The 21626-nt window shown below is 40.5% G+C and overlaps 1 protein-coding gene across 2 annotated transcripts in view; it reads left to right on the top strand.

Moving 5' to 3' along the window:
- Positions 1-7523: 7523 nt before the first annotated feature.
- CHN1 (chimerin 1) overlaps positions 7524-21626 on the top strand; it is a 198990-nt gene continuing 184887 nt past the window's right edge. For both annotated transcript variants that reach the window (XM_065927920.1, XM_065927919.1), the window contains exons 1-2: positions 7524-7667; positions 7802-7998. In XM_065927920.1, coding sequence (XP_065783992.1) covers positions 7980-7998 — 19 coding nt within the window. In that variant the 5' untranslated portion in view covers positions 7524-7667; positions 7802-7979. The remainder of the gene's footprint in view (positions 7668-7801; positions 7999-21626) is intronic.

Below are 21626 nucleotides of genomic sequence, written 5' to 3'. Positions count from 1 at the left end.
GGGGGGATCGGGATGGGGAATACATGTAACTCCATGGCTGATTCATGTCAATGTATGACAAAACCCACTGAAATGTTGTGAAGTAATTAGCCTCCAACTAATAAAAATAAATGAAAAAAAAAAAAAAAAGAATACTGGAGTGGGTTGCCATTTCCTTCTCCAAGGGATCTTTCAGACCCAGGGATTGAACCCTCATCTCTTGCATCTCCTGCATTGGCATGCAAATCAAAACCTCAATGAGGTACCATTACACGGCAGTCAGGATGGCAATGTACATTAATATACCAATGATCAAAATATGTCTGTGGCTAAACCTTTTTATAGAGAGAGGTGCTCCAGTTACCCAGCACTGGAGTTCTGAATTGGGAGTCCTGGATTCCAAGATTCTATCCCATGTGGTTTCTGTGAGGTTCAAATGAGAAAATGTATATAAAAAGTATTTCACACAGTTGCTGGTACTCATTTTAAGCTCTGGACAAAATTAATTAGAATTTTGTCTTACTGTCTCATCTTCTAACGAAAAGGCCAGATTTATATGCTTTTTCTTTAAAATTTTTAATTTACTTATTGGCTGTGCTGGGTCTTTGTTGCTGCATGGGCTTTTCTCTAGCTGCAGTCAGTGGGGGCTTCTCACTGCAATGGCTCTAAGAGCATGGGCTCTAAAGGCATGCGGGCTTCAGTAGTTGCAGTTCCCTGGCTCTATAATTATGGAGCACTGCCTTAGTTGCTCTGTGGCAGGTGAAATCTTCCTGGACCAGGGATCGAACCCACATCTCCTACATTGGCAGGCAGTTCTTTACCACTGAGTCACCAAGGAAGCCCTTCTATGCATTTTTTTGTGGTGCAGAATTGAGATAAAGCGCAGAGAAAGACTAGAACTGAAAGGCAAGAAGGCAGGGATGTAGATTTTTTGCTTGCTGGGGCAGTTCCTGAATTCCCTGTATAGTGAAGAATTTAGGTACCAGTCAAAAGTTAAGGAAAAGAAACAGAAGCCAGAGAGATCAATTTGCATAACAGAAAACAGGGATGGGGAGAGCACAGGAAGGCTATAAAGGTTGAGGTGTGGGAAATAATTTGGGAGGTTTGAGAGGCAATGGCAATCCATTCCAGTACTCTTGCCTGGAAAATCCCGTGGACGGAGGAGCCTGGTAGGCTGCAGTCCATGGGGTCGCTAGGAGTCTGACACGAATGAACGACTTCACTTTCACTTTTCACTTTCATGCATTGGAAAAGGAAATGGCAACCCACTCCAATGTTCTTGCCTGGAGAATCCCAGGCACAGGGGAGCCTGGTGGGCTGCTGTCTATGGGGGTACACAGAGTCGGACACGACTGAAGCGATTTAGCAGCAGCAGCAGCAGCAGACAGGAAAAGAGGAAAGGGAGTTTTAAGAAGTGTTTCTGTGCAGTATAAGGTGGATATCCTATAACATATGTCCCCCACCAGCATGTCCAGCATCTTCTCCCATGAGTCCTTGCTGGAGCTAAACTGCCCTGCCTGCCATTCTTCTCTTACAATTGCCTACCTCTTTCCTCTTACCTAAACCTCACCTCTCCCTTTCTCTTTTCTGGTTGCTAATTCCCACCCATACCTCAAAGCTTATTCCTCATGAAGCCTTCATGCATTTCATGAGCTGGAAACAATCTTTCTACTGAATTCCCAGGGTATTTAATCTGTGCCCCTCTTGTGGCTCTTTCATTGTTCTATTTGTAAGTTTTACCCCCAGGGGCTGCAAATTTTCAAAGATCTGGATACACGTTTGATACATCATTGACTCCTTTGCCAGCATCTAGCACAATGCCTGGTATATCACAGGTACTCAGTAAATATTTGCTGACTGGATGAAGGATGGATGGATAAATTGCATTGGCACATTGTCCTAAATGTCTGATACAAGTCCTAATTTACAACAATATACAAAGGAATTTTATGAAAAATCCATCACAGGGATAGATAAGATTTAGACCCAGATTGTTTTCAATCATGGAAATACACTTCCCTCTTTTTCAGCTCTGTTGCTTAATTAGAGACTGGGTAATTCTCACCCAGAGTTCATAGCTATTTTGCTGATTTGTAACTTACAATGTATTCAGCTTGAGTAAGTCATCTTATTGTAGACACCCACATTAACCGGAAAAACCATGGCCATGTTAGGGAGAATTGATTTGTAGCCAAACCTTCTTATACCCTCTTGGAAACAAAATCTGGCAGCAATCCAACTGCTCCAGTCAAATAGACATTTAGCTACACTCTGCATTAGATATGCCTGGTGACCTCAGAAAAATACACACAAATGGAAATGTTGGCTTAAAGTACTATAACATGATTATAGCTCGGAACAAAAACTTTTACTTGAGAGCAGCCATAATCGCTGTACTTTTGTCTAGCGTGTATTTGAAAATTTATTTGATTTTAAACCTACTGTTTACCAGGAAATAAGTATTATTTTAAACGTGTATTCAAAACAAATTAAAAACAGAACTCTTTTACCCTTTTTCCTTGATCACTCAAAACCAGTGGTCATTTTGACTTGTCAAAATAAATTCTACCACAAAATTTTACAAATAGGACGTATGACATTCAGAAGATTCTGCCCTAGAGTTCATAGTAATACCTGTGGTCCCCTCATGTACTGCACTAAGACTTCCTCTGCAAGCTGAGCAATTAACAAGAAATCCATTATCTCGGGTCAGGGATAGAAAACCTTTCCATTCTGCTTTTGAATTTCAATTTCCTCTCTCTTTATACCTCTACACTCACACACACACACAGCCCTTCTATAACTTTGGAGGTGATATAATAAAAACTAAGCAAGCACTGCTCAGAAATGCGCAGTGTCTCAGTAATATGCGATTACAAATTGGTGCCCAACCAGCCAACAGCCACCTCTCCTCTTAGCAGAATTTTGGTGGGATTTATTTTCTGCTACTATAAGAAGCACTATGGAGGAGAACAGAAAACATTTTCAGTTCTTAAGGATTTTTATGTGTTTTTCAAATTTCATTTCTAAGATCCAAAATTGGTCCTATGGATATAATTTAGGCACCCTCTGGTGGTCAATAGAATACAATTAACTCTCCTAAACATTAGTATGAATTATCTAAGCTTGAAGGCCATTTTAACAGCTGATGACATAAATATTCTTTTCTCCCCACCCCCACATAGTTTCGTGGTCTAAATCCCTAAATTCAAAGTAAATGCTACCTCCATTGTAAAGCAAATGGCTTTGTCCAGTGAAAGTGCTACTTATGAATCATGAAATGCCACACAAACATCAGGTAAGCCTCAGATAAAAGGAGGGTGGGGAGACTCATCTAGATTAAGTATTTTAAAAAAAGAAAAAGTATTTAGGGAAGACATTATTAAAAACAGACCAAGTCTACTTGAAGTAAATTCACACTGTGGAAAAAAAATACTTCAACTGGTAACATGAACATAGGAGAGAATGTTACATACTGTGAATATTTGAAATAAATAATTTGAACCTTTATCAGTATAATTGAAGAATAGAATTTTCTATCACATTCGCAGAAATACACCCTGTGATATTTTTCTTCAACAGCAAACACTCTGCGCTATTTTGGGAACGGTGCTAGTAGCACTGGTATTCCTAGTGTTTAAAGCCGTGTTGACATGATAAAGTGCTATAATTTTAACTTGCTATTGTGAGGCAGAAACTGCCTCATTAATTTCTGCTTCATTCAAAACTGAGAAAGGAATCAATGTTTACCAATGGGAGTGAAGCTAAATGAGTAACAAAATGAAAACCCAAAACAGTTTGTGATAAGTCATTAGTTTAAAATGTAGAAAAAAAACTCAAAGGGTTTTCTAAGTTTTGTTTAGTCAACAAAACAAATAAAAATGAGAAAACGGTTTTTAGTACAGTTGAAATGGATTGTTCATTGCACTCTTAATTGTAATCTTGTTAAATCTGAAAAAAAGGCTGCTCTCTATACAATAAATACATCGGTATAGGATACTGCAGATGAAATCACATATCAATGCTTTAACAAAGTATGACTTCTTAATCACACTAGATATTTATGAAACTGTAACATAAGATACTTAAATATACTAGATATACCAACACTTTGAATATATCGAATATTCAAATAAAAGTCTTCTTCTGTTTTATCCATAATCCAGTTGATTTAAATATTTAAAAATATCACAGAATGACAACCAAACCTAAGAGGAACATTAGAGATAACTTAGTCCCATTCCTTTATTTTACAAATGAGAAAGGTAAGAAACAGAAAGAGTAGAATATTGGTCTAAAAATCGAACAACTATTTAGTAACAGAGCAAACAAATCTTGCCCTTCTAGGTGCTTATGTGTTAAGCACAAAATTAAATCTTTGAATGAAAACATAAATGTTCTCAAAAGTCAATTCATTTTTGCCCTTTTAATAAACAATCTAAGTCTCCACCCATAATAATCACCCCAAGTGGTTAACGCCCTTCCTTACATTGAATTTGTAGCAGAAAAGCTATTGCTTAGTTTCCAGCTAAATGAGAAAAGAAACATACTCTATTCCTGATAATACAACGTTATAAAAAATGAATACTATTTTCAAGACATAACACTTGGGTAAAGTATAGAGAGCATTTTGTTAGCACATCAAACCATTAGGAAGTCAAAGGACTTATGGAAAGCTAGATGCTTGAAAAGGGAAACACGGTAACATTCAGCTGTCTTGTTTAAAGTAGTACAATATCCTAAAAACATCTTGTGGTGTGTGTGGGCGATATGTCTGTGCATGTTTGTGTGTTCTGGGTGTGGGGGTGCTAAGACTAGTATGGAAAAGAGGAAGGGGAGGGGAAGATAGTTCTCACCTGAGCCAAGCTGTCTGTCACTAGGATTCAGCTGTGATCAGCCATCATTAGTGAGTACAAAGCTGGTCCAGTAACCAAGGCTTATCTACACAATGGGAGGGTTAAGTCTGAGAACAGGACAGTTAATTTCTGACTCACCCCTAGGATGTCACTCCAAAGCATGAGAGAATTACCAACAAGCTGAGCTGTAGCATCAAAACCTTGATGCTCTGTTACCCCTCAAAGACAGCTTAACAAAGAGGAAGTAAAAAACATGTTTACTCTCAGCCTGATTGGACGCACAGTTCTGAGCTGAAGAGCTTGTGAAGAAAGATTCTTTTCAACAAAATTCAGCTTCCCAAACTACAAGAAGACTCAAACACACAAAATGGTTGAGGACAAAACACACCCCCCTTGCAACTCTGCCTCTAATACTAAAAAAGGTTTTTCTTTTTAAATTCAAACCATGTACCATTTAAATTGGTGGGGGAATGGAGAGTGAGGGAGGTGGTCAGGGAGAAGACCAGATGTTTAGATTTTTCCAATTAATTCTGCCACAATACAAGTGTATGAATTTGGAAACCTTGTGACCAGTGTATCCTCAGATTCCTTATCTTGTACTGGGGGGATCTTGGTCCTTTTCTTTTCACTATTACATGCTTCTATGTGAAAGGGACATTTTAAAACAGTTTAATTATAAAGGCAAAAACTTTCCTAGATTACAAAATAAATCTGCAGTTAACCTTAGTTCCCTCAACAGTCTGTAATCCCCCTGTGTGTGTTAGTCGCTCAGTCGTGTCGACTCTTCGCAACCCCACGGACTGCAGCCCGCCAGGGTCCTCTATCCACGGAATTCTCCAGGCAGGAATACTGGAGTGGGTTGCCGTTTCCTCCTCCAGAGGATCTTCCTGACCTAGGGATCAAACCCAGGTCTGCTGCATTGCAGGCAGATTCTTTACCATTTGATCCACCAGGGAAGCCCTCATAATCTCCCCGAAATCGTGTGAAAAAATTCTGGTGATGTACATAAATATTTTTCTAGGGAGACAGTATTTCTATTAGAGACTCAAAGGGAAATTAGGTCCCTCAAAGTTTGGGGACTTTTGATTGAGAGAGTAAAAGGTGTCTTTCGATCCTGCTTTGTCTAGTTGTGTGAGCAGATTCACAGCAATCTTTACCCAGTTCTAAAATCTGTCCCACAAAGCCTTCTCGAGTTTCTCATTTATCTTCATGAACTGTGTGCTTGTAATTTTTCATGAGCAGAAAGCCTGTTCAAAATCGAGTCCTTTTCATTAAAGATTTAAAATTCTGGAGATTTCAAGATTTATGTTAATATTAGTGGCTAAAGGAGAGCCATTTGACTACATCAGAAAATTTTAAGCCTATAGCATCTTAAATATTTGCCTACTGAGGTTGAATTATTTTACTATTTCTTTTTTCTTGAGTTAACTGATATGAAACAAAAGGCTGGCTCCTCCTTCCAACCTGCTTTTTTTCCTTCTGATCTTTGAGTCTGCTGTGAAAGGATGATGAATTAACTGTGGTTCTATTTGAAGGAGTAATTTTCATTTTTATAATGATTTTGATCCTCAAGATAAATTAAAGATATTTATATAATATTCTTAAAAGAATTAGTTCAAAAGTAAAAAGGAGAATGATAATAGGGAATCTGAGGAACTGGGAACTGAAAGCCAGGAAGAAATGAGAACCAAACAGAAAATCTTACATGATTAGATACTGAAATAGTATCAAATCCCTAAGCAGAGAAACAAGAAAAAAGGATTAAAACAAAAAAGAAACAAGTATAGCAACTAAAGAATACTGAATTGTTGAATACATTACATGGAAACGACAAAACCATCATAACTCAGCTTTTCACGAACATCTTTTGGCTGATAATCTCAAGGCGTTATATGGCTTCTCCTTAATTAAGGCAAAGACAGAGGCGATCAGAGAAAATCACAGAAAGAAAGATGTTGCCAGTGATTATCAGATAAATGCAAAAAGCTCAGGGGAAGAATCTTTTGTGGTAAAGAAGTGCCAGTCGGTGAGAAATGTTGATTTTTTTCCCCCGAGACAATATCAAAGAGGTGTAAAGTAAAAAGAAGAAAATTAGATTTAAGCCCTTACAACAAATTATTTTAGGTATTCCCAGATGCTTTTTAACCGACTCCTGTTTCCTCACATATGATAATCTGACCAGAACTACTCTTAGTGGCTCCTAAATCCAAATGGAGGGGAAAGCAGCATTTAGTGCCACAACATTTAGAGCCTCCAGGCTCCCTGCCCGGGTCCTGCAGCTTCGGGTCAAGGGCTCCAGACTCTCCGTTAACCCCGGAGGCGCCAGGGAAAAGGAATATCCTCACACGAACCCGATCCCCAGATGACCCTCGCTGGGTCCTTGTATTCATGGAGCATCCTTTAGGGACTTCTTTCGAGTAACAGCTCCTTTCTGCATCTTCACAAATCCCATTCAAGGAAAAACCTGGGATTTCAGCTAAAACGCACCCCGCCCCCGCTGCTGCCAGGCTCAGGGAGGCCGCCTCCCGGGGGCAAGCAGCTCGGGCGGCTCCTCGCGGCCCGGGGCAGCAGGGGCGCGCGCCCTCGGCCCCCGCGCGCGCCCGTTGCCATGGGAACGCACGGGGCTCCGCCGCCCAAGGGGAAAAAGGGAGGAGGCGCGGCGGCGGATCCAGTGGGAGACGCTATCGCAAGATGGCGTCTGCGAGGCCGCGGGATGCAGAGTGAGCGCACCCCGCCGGGGGTTCTGCGAGGCTGCTCCTCTCCCCGCCGTCGCCGCCACTGCGGCGCCGCCTCTCCGCCTGCCATTGCGCCGCGGCCAAGCCTCCCCACCTCGTAGGTACCGGCGCCCGCGCGCGCTCCGCTTTTGCACAGATGGCAGCGACAAGTGCCGGCTCGCCGAGGGCTAGCGGGTTCCCCCTTGTCAGGGTGCGCTTGACAATAACGCGTGAATAACTTTTTTCTTGCAGCGGCCCCCTGCCTCCCGGCCTGCAGCCTCCCCGCGCGCCCGCGCCCCCACCACGCCCCTCCGACTGCTTGCTCCGTCCGAGGTGTGAGCGCGTCGGGCCGATGAGGTGATCTCCGGCCAGCCTGCGAGGAGCGCGTGGACCGGCGGGCGGCGGCGAGCAGTTGGCGAGCGCCTTTACAATGGCCCTGACCCTGTTTGGTAAGTGCAGCCCTTTGCCCGCGCCGCCGCAGGTGGGCCGCGCCCCGGGGCTCAGAGGTGGGGGCACCTGGGGAGGGGGCGCCGCGGGCGGTGTCCGGCGCGGGCGGTGGCAGGGGAGCTGGGGCGCCCGGGGCGCCGGGCTAGCTCCTTCGCGCCTCTCCCATTGTTTCCTCTCCAGGCAGGGCCGATGGGCGTGTGCTCCCCTGGCCAATTCTGGGCTGGGAGGCTCTGAGGTCCTGTGTGTTTTGTAAACGGAGGGTTCTCTAAGATGCCAAGTTGGGAACGAAGTTAGCTGGCTGTTTCCAAGCCTCTGTTTCTCAAGTCGGTAAATAAAGATCCTGGAAAGTTTATTTATTTTGAACAAGATGTCTGTGCATCCCAACCTTCCTGCATTTGCCAAATGCGTGTGTTGATTCCTGTTGGATTTGGGGGGAATTTTTTGGACTCGGTATATTCTGTTGGAAACAAGAATAAGTGGTGAACTTATTTTAATATTTGCTAAAATTGAAAATGTTTGCTCTAATGCGTTTGAGAGCAGACAGAAGGAAGTTGGTATTGAAGATAAGTAATCTCAGGAGTATATCGTTGAACATTTTACGAAAGAAGTAGTATTTCTGTGATGTAATTACTGTGACACTATTGTTTCAGCAGTTAATTAAAGGTGTTTTGCTTTTTCCCCTGTCCCCAGAGTCTGTAATGACAATGGGTTGGAAAGGACCAAAAATACTCTATTTTCTTTTGCAAAAGCAGATTGTGTTACATATGTATTTTGCTTTAAGAAAATTCAGTATGTGAAAATTTAGATGATCATAGTGTTCAGTTTTTCAAAGAAGAAAAGTACAATGATATGTACCTGATGGCTACCAGGATAGTAAGTTAATCACAACGTGAAGTTTTCAGTTACCTTTTAACAATGTCATTTGATCACACACATTACAGGCATCACATGCCACAATGCTTTTTGATGTAAATACTTAAGAGTTTATTAATCTGCTGGAATCAGAGTGACTGTTATTCTTAAAATTAAATTTAGACCCAGAGAGGTTGTTTAGACACAGAGGGCTCATGGCCTTTTTGTGGGAAAACTGAGACTAGAATATAGTTTGCCATCTTCCGTCTAGGACTGTAATTACTTTGCTCAAACACCTATGGTACTAGAAATGACATTTTTTATTTGGTGTTTGTTGATTGTCCATGAGTGCTTTAAAAAATGTTTCTTCTTTCTCTGAAAAGGATAATAAAAATCTCCTGTTTTCCAATACCTTGTATCAAATATGCATTACTTAGTAGAAGTGTTTCCTTAAGTGTGAACTTTTTTGGTATAGAGTTAAACTTTAATGGAACACTTTACTCATAGTTGATACTTTCTTTTGAAGCATTTATCTTACACTGTTGTAGCTAATACATTGCAGTAAAATCTACTGTAGAAAATTCTCTTTTAAACTATTTTTGACTAAATTCATTTACCTTTTTAAAGAGATAGTCTGCATTTTCAAGGTTTGTTTTCAAAGATATAATTTATGAATCAATGACTTTCAAAAGACTGACATTCTCAATGAATAAAATGGATAAATTGGGGAGACATGGAGTATATGATGAGACTCCTTTGAATGAATTCCTAAATTATTAAATCTTTAACTACTGAAGGGGAGGTGAGAAAAGGAAGAGCATGGAATTTGACCTCCTGAGGAAGGTGAAAGAAACCACTCCCACCTCTTAGGATGAATAAAGTGTCTTTAAAATTTTAAAAGTCATCTTGTGGGAAAATAGAATTTGGTTTAAAAATCCAATTTGGTTACAATTTTTAAGAATATCTCTCTGTTGTAAAGCAGAGTATATCTCTGTTCAGAGTCTATCTTCTCAGTAATGATAGAGCAACAGTTCATCTCAAGTGTGGTTGCACACCACTCATCAGTCATCTGAGATGTCTGTTTAAAAATTTAGATTCCTTTGTCCAGAGACCCACAGAATCTGCATTTTTAAAGGAAGGGGATTTTAAAGGAACTCCCTTGTGATTCTTACACACGATTAAGTTTGAAAACTATTATATTAATGATAAATAGTAGATTGGCTCAAACTTGCTCAGTTCAAAATAGTTCTTTGAATATGCTAAGAGCAGTCTCCAAGGGTTAGAAGAAATTGGTTTTATTTTAGATATTACTGCTTTTTAATTAATTGGCCTTAGAAGTGCCTGTCTCTTCTTAATAACCAACTTAGAGCTGAGGAACAATGAAATAAAGTTCTATGAGATGGTGAAGAGATGGTAGGAACAAAAGAGAAGGTAGGAACAAAATACTGGATAAGTGTGACCTTCTTATCATCATGATCAGAGTTCCATAGAGTTTCTACCTAAGCTTCCCCGAAGTAATCACTGCCAGGACACTGTCTTGTGTATATTGGGTGTGTGAGTTGGTTAAGCAGTTAAGGCTGATTGGGCTACCGTAGTAAAACAGCAAAACCTGGGTGGCTTACTCAACAGCCGTTTATTTATCGCAGGGTTGGAAGCTGGGAAGTCTGAGACCAAGGTGTCATTTGGTTTACTTCCTCATGAGGGCCCTCTTTCTGGCTTGCAGACATCCATCTTCTTTCTGGGTCCTCACATGATGGGGAGAGAGGGAAAACAGCTTTCTGGTCTCTTCTTACAAGGGCACTAATCCCATCGTGAGGACCCCACCTTCATGACTTCATCTAATCCTAAGTATCTTCCAAAGGTCCATCTCTAAATAGCATCACATTGCGGGTTAGGGCTTCAGCATATGAACTTTTCGGGAGGACACAGTTAAGTGTCTATTGCAGCCAGCAATAGAGTCTTAGTGTTTTTGCTTTATGTTTTACATTTTCATCTAGGTTTTTTTTTTTTAATAATTGTAAAGAATGTTCTTTTTACAGGAAAAACTTTTAGTGAAAGTTAGATTCATTTTTTAAAAAGGGGAGCCTCTAAAATTACCTAATACATTTTTACATTTATATACATTTTTTTCTACCCAATTACACTATAGGAACTTAGTAAAATACCTGTCAAATTAAGCTGAAGAGTGAAGACTGTCTTATATATTGTCTTCACTATTAATCACCTTTGTGCTTAAAAAGACATTTTTAGTGCGAATTTCCTTTTTATTCTAGGATGGAAGAACCAGATCCCAGTCCTTCATTATTTCACAGTCTCATTTGGGAGTTGAAAATGAGTGCTATTGAAGGTTCAGGAATTAGCAAACATGTTTCTTCATCTTTCAAATGAACCAGTCATCAGCATAAATACAAATAATTTTTAAATCCTCAAATCCTAAGAACTCTCCAAATGTAGTTCATATTCTGGTCACTCACCTCTCCTTCCTGATTTGTTCGACAAACATCTAAAGCAGTGTGCAGGAAACATGGTCCCTGTGTTAGAGCCGACATTCCAGAACTAGTGTTTCCGTCTAGCTACCTAATTCCGTGTGGGCTTTGTTAGAACTTCTCTGGCAGAGAAGTACCTGTTGTCTGACAGTTGCTGGACCAGAGGGAAGGTCTCAGATCATATAGTTTAGGATCTTTGGGCTGATGCACCAGCCAGAATATCCTGATTTGCTGCACTGGTGGAGCCCTAGTTGACAGAACTGGGGGAAAAGCATCCTGTCAGGTCATCACTTGGCAGGAATTTCTGTCATTTATAGCTAAACGGAGCTCTGGTTTGCAGCCCAGGACAGCTGGTGAGATTGGGAACTCAGTTATAATTCAGCTGGGTAAGCTAGCCAAACCTGAATAACTCTCTGAGTAGAACTGGCTCTGGCATTGCCCCTGCTCTCCCCGCCCCACCCCCCTTTTTTCTTCTTACCATATAGTCACCATCATCACTGCCATTGATCACTTCTGGTATTTAGGATTTCGCTGTAATTTCTTACATTCTTTCCTCAGTTTCTCCTACTCCTATGGAAACCCTTCATCATGCTGCTTTATTTGGCATCGTTCACTATCCTGACACACCTGTCTGTGGGTATCTTTTCAGAGAGACTTTGGAGCAGTTAAATAAGGACGGAGTATTCTTTGTGATACAGTTAGGATGTTTTCTGACTTCCATGGCTGTCCTGGCAGACAACTGCACATTTTCAGAATGATTTATTTGACCAAAAGCTTATTTTATAGGAAACTCCCACTTGAATATACTCTGTTGCCATTTTAATTTTTCAGATATTGCTCATCAAGGAGTATGAGAAGCAGCAGGGTGGTCTGATGTTGAAAGCGCAGCTACTTTTCTTAGAATGTGCCATCTTTTTAACTGTCATTAAAATCACCATCCTTGTTTAAATGCTTGCCCATATTCTTTCTTTTACTGGTGTCAGAAGCCTAAAGTCTCAACTTAAAATGTTTTCTTTTACTGTTTGGAGACTTGGTACTATGTAAGAGGGAGAAAAGAATTATAGTTGTTATAGCTCTGATAGTCACCTTCTGTGTACAGTGTAAGAGGAATATTGGTGGATGCCACCTTGAGTCACATCTGTCCCTGCAATAACCATCCTGTAAGCATTCTAATCTTAGACGATAGTGATAAGTGTAATGACAAATTTTTAATGTATTTAACTAAGAGTTTTAGTTTCTTTTAGATCAGTATTTCTCAACTTTTTTTTTAAGTCACCTTCTGTAAGAAGGTTTTTTTTCCATTTATTTTTATTAGTTGGAGGCTAATTACTTTACAATATTGTAGTGGCTTTTGCCATACATTGACATGAATCAGTCATGGATTTACATGTGTTCCCTGTAAGAAGTCTTTTACACATTTTTTTGTAATTGATCTCTCCGTGAAACTTTAATACCAAGATTCTGTTTATGGACTGTTTGTATATTTGCTTTATGCATAAAGAGTAATTTTTCTTTGACCCCTGGAAGCCAAGTTTTGCTCCCTTGAGGCAGTCTTACCCCCCATTGAGAATACATGCTTGAGACTGATCTAAAGCAATCATAAGAGAATTAGAAAATATTGTTTTATATGTCACATAATTCTGAAGAAGTGACATAGATATAATAAGTTATGCATTTTTTCACCAGATTGGTTTAACCTAAGTTTTAACAGTGTGCTTCATCTTGAGAGCAGCCATAACACAGAGTTCCTTAATTGGACTGGGGTATGTGTAGCTTTTCTCAAAATCCATCCAGTAATAATAATATCTCCTGATATGGGGAATTGGTGTTTTCTCAGTTTTATATAAAGATCAGTAACAGTATCTTTAAAACACTTTTTTATCTGTAATATGTAAACTAAAGGGGCTTCCTTGGTGGCTCAGATGATAAAGAGTCTGCCTGCAGTGCAGGAGACCCAAGTTCCATCCCTGGGTCAGAAAGATGCTCTAGAGAACGAGATGGCTACCCACTCCAGTATTCTTGCCTGGAGAATTCCATGGACAGAAGAGCTTGGAGGCTACAGTCTGTAGAGTTGCAAAGAGCTGGACATAACTGAGCAACTTTCACAGTCACAATAAACTAAATGAAATCACCGTACTTAATTTCTAACCCAATGCAAGTCAAATTCTCAAGCCTGGCCTTACAACCTATTACTGATCATAAGTCATTCTTACATAGGAAATTTTCGATCCTCGCAAACTTTGATTTTTTTATATATTAATATAATCCTGCTGTACTTAAAATAGCAGAGTAGGAAAACTAAGAAAGCAGAACGATGTGACCATATTTTACATTGGAAAGTGATATTAAAAAAAGAATCATGTCTGACAAAATAAAGTTACAAATATACATTCCTAATTTAGCTACTTACATTTAAAAAGAAGGATGAGTACTTTGTGAATATCCTGAAAAGCTTTGCTTTGTATAGTCTGAAAGGGTGAATTTTATGGTATGTGGATTATATCTCAATGTAAGATTGTATTAATAAAATTGTGGGAGGAGGGTAGGAAATCAGAATGAATGGAAGGAAAATTTACTTCAGGTAAACTATGGAAACCAGAAAAGACTATTTTTAAAAAGTGGTTTTATATTCAGGAACCTTTAGAACTGTCCATGTTTTCAGAAAGTCTTTGTTTTTCCTTTTACTCCCCAAGGAACAAAAAACCAAAAACTGATAGGTTAAAATACCGCTACCTGTTTTGAATGGTGGTTTTAAATTTAGAAAAGCAGGCACTTCTTGGAAAGAGTTACTGCTGACTGTGAAGCAGTTTGTGGGAGAAGGGAAGATGAGTCAGGCCCGGCCTGCTGCCAGCTGATGGTGGCGTGGGGCCACCTCATTGTGTTACACCCAGCTGCTCTGAAAGTGGTTCCTTTCTCTTTCCACTCTGACCTTTTGCCTTATATATTTCATGGTGTAAAGCAAACAGAAAAAGGGTCTTGTTCAAGAAATATATTATCTCACTGGAATAGATAGATCTTTCTGACCACAAACTTGACATTTCAAAAACAGAATGGATCCTCTTCTTTAAACTACTAAACTTGCCTGATTTTCCCATTTCTCCCATTAGCACATAGCTTCAGCCCTTATCTTTCTGTCTTGTACCTCTTCTACAGAACTTTGTTTTTCAGGTCCTTAATGGCTGTGACATTACTTTGTCAGAGATGCCTTTAGGATTTGAAATTGCTTGTACTAGATGGGACAGACAGCAGATAGGTGGGTAGCTGCGCATTTAAGGGCTATGTAAATATCTGCCTGACTGAACTACGTTTCCCTGCAGGCCTTTTATGGTGAATGAATTTTACACCATTGTATTAAAATTAAAGCATGATTTTTTTAGTATATTACCTGTTAAGGAATAACATGCTAAATATAGATGCTTATCATCATATGCATGGAAGAATGATTTTAATTTATGGACTGAAGATCTTAAAGTAGTAAGACAAGCATTTTGACTGAGGGAACTACACTGTATGGGAAAAGAAAGTGCAGAAGTGTTTGTCTGGGCATTACTAAGGGGGCCCCGTGTTGTAGGTGGTGGTGTGAATAACAGCTCAGGACATCTGACATGAGGGAGAAGGAGAGGACAGTAGAGTGGGAGAAGGAAGCAGAAACAGGAACATACTCTGGTAATTTTCCTGAGGAGTAGCTCTGAGGCCAGGGGTGTGTTTTCCTGTTCAGTGATTTGTTTGCTTATGTTTGATGAATCGAGAGCCTAATATGTGCCAGGTATTTATTAGTTCCTGTCCTCAAGGAAATTGTATTTGCAGTGGAGGGCGCAGAGGAAAATGTATAATGTGCCAGAGGGCTCAGGCTGTGAAGAAAAATGAAGCGGGTGAAGAGGATGGCGCCAGCTGTGGTCAGGGTAAGCCTCACAGCAAAGGTGGGTTTTGAGCAGAGACTTGAAGGAAGTAAGGGAAAGAGTCACATGAAGATGGGGAATCGCCTCATGGAACAGGCTTTAAGCCGGGGCTGTGCTTAGCCATTTTGAGAAACAGGAAGAAGGGCAGCGTGGCTGGAGCAGAGTGAGCCAGCAGCAGTGCTGGCAGGTGAGGGCAGAGGCATCTGGTGGAGGAGGGGTCCTGGGGTCACAGATTACGAGGGCCCTGTTGGTAAACCTCAGTGAGGACTTCAGAGTTCACTCTGAGTGAAATCAAAAGCCTGTAGTGGATACTTCCATAGCATGTGGTGTGGAGGAAAAGGCTTAGATTTTGAAGTAAGAGCTGCCTTGAATCCTTTCTCTGCCAAGTGTCAGCTAGATGTCCCAGTCTCATTTTCCATATATCTCAACAGGGGCTATTAATTTCCTGCAGAAATAAATGAGATCATGTATCTAAGATTCTTAATACAGTCACTGACGATACATAGTAGCTAATTTTGTCACTGTTACTGTAAATACTAGCAAAGATCCAAGATATCAGCAGAGTTTCTCCATTTGTTTATTTCACAAGTCTGTCAACCCACTTGAGAAAGTGGTTCTGCAATATTTCTGCTTGTATGTGTGGTTGGATACTTGCCACAGGCCACTGTAGACTTTGAGCATGCTTGAGACCGGGTTCAGTGAGGTATGGTGGCGACCAGATAGACTTCTGATAGTGCTAGTCGCTTGCTACTTTCTAATATGCTCTGAAAATGTAAAAAAAAAAAAACCAAAAAACCAAAAACAGAACACTGGCCAACATGTTGGGAATGCTTGCTTCTCCTTTGGGAGGTCATCCAAGATATAATCAGATCTAGCCTCAGTCCTCATGGCACTTAAAAGTACCAAGGAGTGTAAGCTCAATGGCTGGCACATACTAGGTTCTCAGTCCAAATTTATTGAGTGACTAAATGAACGAAGAACAAACATTTAATAATGGACTGTCCCTCTATATACTTACCTGTGAGCAACCTCGCGTGCATGCGCAGTCTTGTCTGACTCTTTGCAGCCCCGTGGACCGTGGCTCACTGGGCTCCTCTGTCCATGGGATTCTTCAGGCAAGAATACCAGGGCGAGTTGCCATTTCTTCCTCCAGTGATCTTCCCGACCCAGGGATTGAACCCGCGTCTCTTGTGTCTCCTGCATTGGCAGGTGGGTTCTTTACCACTGAGCCACTCGAGAGCCTTGACTCAGTTTAAACAGTTATCTTTTTTCCTCTATTATTTTGGTTTATTCGTATTATGTTAGAGTCCATAACTGGAAGCTCAGACCTGCTTTTTAGAAATTTATTACTCTAATAATTAGGTTCTCGACCTGAAATCCCCCAGCGAGCCCTCATCACCGTTAAGTCCACATTCCTACCTGTTTGGCTTTGTCTCTCATCCCCTCCTCAGAGGTTGTGTTTCATGCTGAACAACTTGGAAGTTTCCAGAAGGGATCGTACCCAGCGTGGCTTTGGCATCATTTTGCAAGCCTTTCTTTGCCTTACTCCCTTCTATACATCTTGCAAAACTCGCCTTGAATAGTCATCTCTTTTAAGAGGTCTTTATGAGTTCGTAACGGCTTACCTGGTGGCTCAGATGGTAAAGAGTCCGCCTGCAGTGCAGGAGACTGGGGTTTGATTCCTGCGTTGGGAAGATCCCCTGAAGAAGGGAATGGCTACCCATTCCAGTGTTCTTGCTTGGAGAGTCCCATGGACAGAAGAGCCTGGCGGGCCACATTCCTGGGGTCACAAAGAGTCAGACACGATTGAGTGATCATCACAGCACCTTTTCTGCACAGGTAGTGCTGTATGCCCATCTGCCCTGGCACTTATCATGTGGTGATAAATGGTTAATTTGTATTCCCCTGTATGACCCATTAGATGAAGTTCTCTAATGGGAAAGCTGTGGATTTCTTCTGTCTTTAACAACTGCTACATGGTTGAGGGCTTCCCCCATGGCTCAGCTGGTAAAGAATCCACCTGCAATGCAGGAGACCCCAGTTTGATTCCTGGATTGGGAAGATCCACTGGAGAAGGGATAGGCTACCCACTCCAGTATTGTTGGGCTTCCCTTGTGGCTCAGCTGGTAAAGAATCCACCTGCAGTGTGGGAGACCTGGGTTTGATCCCTGGGATGGGAAGATCCCCTAGAGAAGGGAAAGGCTACCCACTCCAGTATTCTGGCCTGGAGAACTCCATGGACTGTATAGTCCATGGGGTCACAAAGAGTTGGACATGACTGAGCAATTTTCACTTTCACTGTCACCATGGTTGATGTATACTGACTACTTAATAGCTCAGCAAGAAATGTTTGAATGCATGTTCAGTGTTAACAGTAGTCTACTATATTTCTTATATTTGGAAGTTAATTTTCAGGCCCAAATCTATATGATATACACCCTCTATTTTTCATAATTTTTTGTTCATTTGTTAATTTTTAAAAAATTAAATAAATTGTTATACCATCCCTTGATTCCACACTCTTAATATGGAATCCCCAACTGGAAGCCCACAAAGGTTTGAATAAATTGGAAATCTCTCTAGGAGCAGATTCCTTGAGGTTTAACTATAGTATTACTAACCACCAGCAGATGTTTCTAAATTATTTGGTGTAATTAGATAACAAATTCCACTTCATTAAACTATTGTTCATTTTCATTTCAATAGTACAAAAGAATTGCACATAATTTAGCTTGGTTTGTTCATGTTTTACCCTCACAGTAGGGAACATAATCAAATTGAATTGGAATTCAGTATGAAGATGGCTAACAACCTTTTAGAAGTCTGAAGATAAAAACAGTATTATCTTTTTCTCATAATCATAAATTTGTGTACTACAGGAACATTCCTATTAGTTTTGGTGTATTTATTAGAAGAGCAGGTAAAAACAACAGTTTCAGCATTTGTATTTTTAAGTGGAAAGATTTAAAAGAAAACTTTTGTTTATTACTTATTAATACCTCTCATTGTTCAAGAAAGAATTTGAGGTGGTTTCCGAAAGAATACAGTGCAAGGGGGTTGAAAATAACAAGCGTGGGAATTCCTTTTTCTCTTGTCTTATATCAGTTTCTTCCTCTCCCCTGAATCCTGGGTGGTTTCCTCCCGATGATAGCTGTGCTTTCCTGTCCCGTGTGAGAAAGCCTTTCCTTGATGTTGGAACCCTTGCATCGCAAGCCGTCCTGAGTTTTGAGAGGCCCTCTTGCCAGAGATCTATTGAAACGGCATTTGATGTGCCCCACCTCTTCTTTCTGCACAACTGCTCTTTCACTCTCCTCTATACCCTCTCTTCCCAGCCACCGCATTTTATCATAATTGATTATAAGGCATTTGTGAATGTCATTCATTCTCTAGTGAAAAAAGATGGACAACGGTGAAAGGGAAAACTTTTCTGACACTTAAAACAACAAGGAAAACATCAAGACTATTGCACTGGGTGTCAAGACTATGACAATAGGTGAGAGAGATGAGGCTTAACTCTGAATATGAGAACAAGTGGGGTGTTCTAAGTCAAGGAGCAGGTTGGTGGGGGGTGATCAGTGGATGGAAAATTACTAAGAGGAAACAAGGGTAGGGGGAGTTCCTGTTAAACTGACCTAACAGGATTCTTGCTGAGGGCAGGCCAGGTGGTCAGATATCAGAAGTGAGGGGTAAGGAGTTTGATTAAGATTTCAGGAGGGATTGGATATCAAGGGTGGCGGATTCTTTCTAAAGTGACTTAGAGGTCTTGCTTAAACGGGGCAGTGCAGGCCTGACAAGGCTGGGGCTCAAGGCTGAGCCCTTAAGAAATGGGCTTAGAGGAGCCTGACTGAAGTTTGGTCAAGAAGAGCCTCCTGTCACAACTACCCCCTTACCTTCTGCTTCTGTCTGGAAGTGCTTTATCAGTTCCTAGCCAGTGAACAGTGGCTTCTCCTTAGTCCTCGTGTTTGATCTTTGCACTGTTTGCTGTTTTTGATTGCCTCTGTCTTCTTTAAATGTTTTTTCTCATCTTTCAAGCATTGTATTCTCCAACTAGTCTTTTCTTTCTTGTCTTTTCTTTCTTGTCTTTCACTGTTCCGCAGCTCTCTCTCGTTTGATCCCCCGTCACTGCTTTTCAAGAATGGACCTTCGTTTCTCACTTGGGAGTATCTAGGCTTCAGCGGTGCCCGTGGGTGGGTGATTGCCAACTCTCCATCTGCAACTCTGCTCTTCTGCCCTCCAAATCTCTGTCAGGATTTCCTGTAGTGACGTCCAACTCCACACTTCCCAGCCCCGGATCCTTAGCTTTTGTCTTTCCATCCTCTCTCCCTTGTCTCTAGTGCATGTTAGCTGCTAACTCTGTTTGATCTTTGCAGTAGCCTCTGATCTATTCCTTTCTCTATATTCAGCTCTCTCAGTACCACAGTTGATGCTCTCCACCTCCTGCCACCCATTCAAAAGAAATCCCTTCATCTTCTGAACTCGTTATCATTTTATCCATGAATCTCCTGTGACATTTGACAGTAGTTATGTATCTTTATCACATCTTTTCTAGGCTGATGGTTTCTGTAAGGGAAAAGTCATTCTCATTTCTGTACTCCTTACCATACTTGCCACATTGCGTCACATGCAGTGGGTACTCAAAAAAATATTTAAGTGAATAAAAGAGTTCTTAAACCTCGGTACTTATGTAGTTTAACAATATCCAGGGTAGAAACATAAAGCAGTCTTTAGTTTTTTTCTGTAACTTTATAATACTTTATAATAAGCATATCTCAGAATCTCTCATATATTTTTGTTATCTGATGGTCTTATTTTCAGTCTTTAAAGGAAGAAATATTTGTATTTCTGCAGTACTGATTATGATTGTTTGCTTTTGTTAGCGTGACTTTTCCCAGAAGTTTTTGGTGAAATTCTGGTCAAATTTATACTGCTTTATAGTCTGTAAAAATCATCTTAATCTTGGAGAAGGGGCCCTAAACAGTAGTTTCTGCAAACACAGGGCTGGTTAACCTAGGTTGACTTGCTGGTCCTTTAATGTTGCATTGTGTCCATATTCCCCTGAAAATGGAATGTCCTTCTGGAGAGACCATTTTCAGGTAAGAGAAATGATGAGTTCTCCAGGTTTCACATCTGTTCTCTGCTCAAGTCTTTAGACTTTCTCAAGCCTTTAGACTTTCTCAAGCCATTAGCAAAGAGATGGTGAAGAGCCCTGCTTTGCTCAGGTTTCATTTCAGACCTTGGTGTGTTAGCCAAGTTCATAGGATGTTTGCATATTGGTCTGCCATTTAAAAACTGGCTAATTAAGTGTTTCTAGAATTGCTGAATAGAAGTCAGTAAGCAGTTGACCCAAAAGCTCATGCTACTGATTGTTTTTCAGAATGTGCTGAAACCCCGAAAGGTGAGGTCAGTGGTTTATAGGAGATTTTATGTATTGACAATAACACTTCATTTAGTTGTGAAATTTGGTTATGAAATTGATTTTGCCACTCTTATCAGTTGTTTTTGGTGATCCTTTGTATATAAGTCTTCAGAAGACATTTGTTAATGTTCTCAGATTTTAGAAGTGCTCATAATATATGTATGCAAAATATATTGTTAAAGATGAGAGCCATAAAAGCAAAATTCATGAGTTTTTTTCTACTCATAATGTTTAAAAGTGAACCAGAGACTTTTAAGTTCTATAATCTGAATAATAAGTGATTCTCAACTTGTCAGTTCACTCTTTCAGTTGAACTTAAAAGGATAAAGAACAAGAGAAAAAGGATAAGATGGATTAATAGTACAGTAATAAAAAGAAAGGAAGAAACAGAGGTTGCTGTACAGTAGGGAGACTTACCAAATACTCAGAGGCAGAGGCCTGTCATTTCGAATTTTCCAGACAGATGGCTCTGTCGTTCTCTGGAGAGAGGCGAGCCTTTCTTGTGCCGCGCTCTGCCCCCACCTGCTGTTCTCCGGTGTCTCCAGACGGGGGAGCTCTTGCTCTCTTTTTCCTCACTCACTCACAGCTCGGGAAAGGTGAGAGGAAGGACCAGTGATGCCCGTGAGACCTCCTTCAGCTCCAGGTGCCTTTTGACTTCACTCCTCTAATCAAAACTTTTCTCCTTTCATCTTGTTCAAGTACCATAATAGACCTGAGGGAAAACAGAGACATTTGAAAACTTAAAAATGATTTTTTGAAGCAATTTTCACATCATCAAAAGTTAGTAATAAGTCTCTACAGAAAATATCCAGTGTTTTCAGATCCTATAATAAGCTATTTTCTGTTACCTGAAGAAGAAGGAACATTATTGTATGATATGTGTGTTAGTGTTGGATAATTTGCAGAAGATCTATCCCAAGTAGGTATTTTTTTATTAGCAAGGTTACATTTAAAATAAATGGATACATTTTTTTTTC

The sequence above is a fragment of the Muntiacus reevesi genome, chromosome 3 (genome assembly GCF_963930625.1).
Source record: "Muntiacus reevesi chromosome 3, mMunRee1.1, whole genome shotgun sequence".
Taxonomy (NCBI): domain Eukaryota; kingdom Metazoa; phylum Chordata; class Mammalia; order Artiodactyla; family Cervidae; genus Muntiacus; species Muntiacus reevesi.
This window is presented reverse-complemented; position numbering and strand designations above follow the sequence as displayed.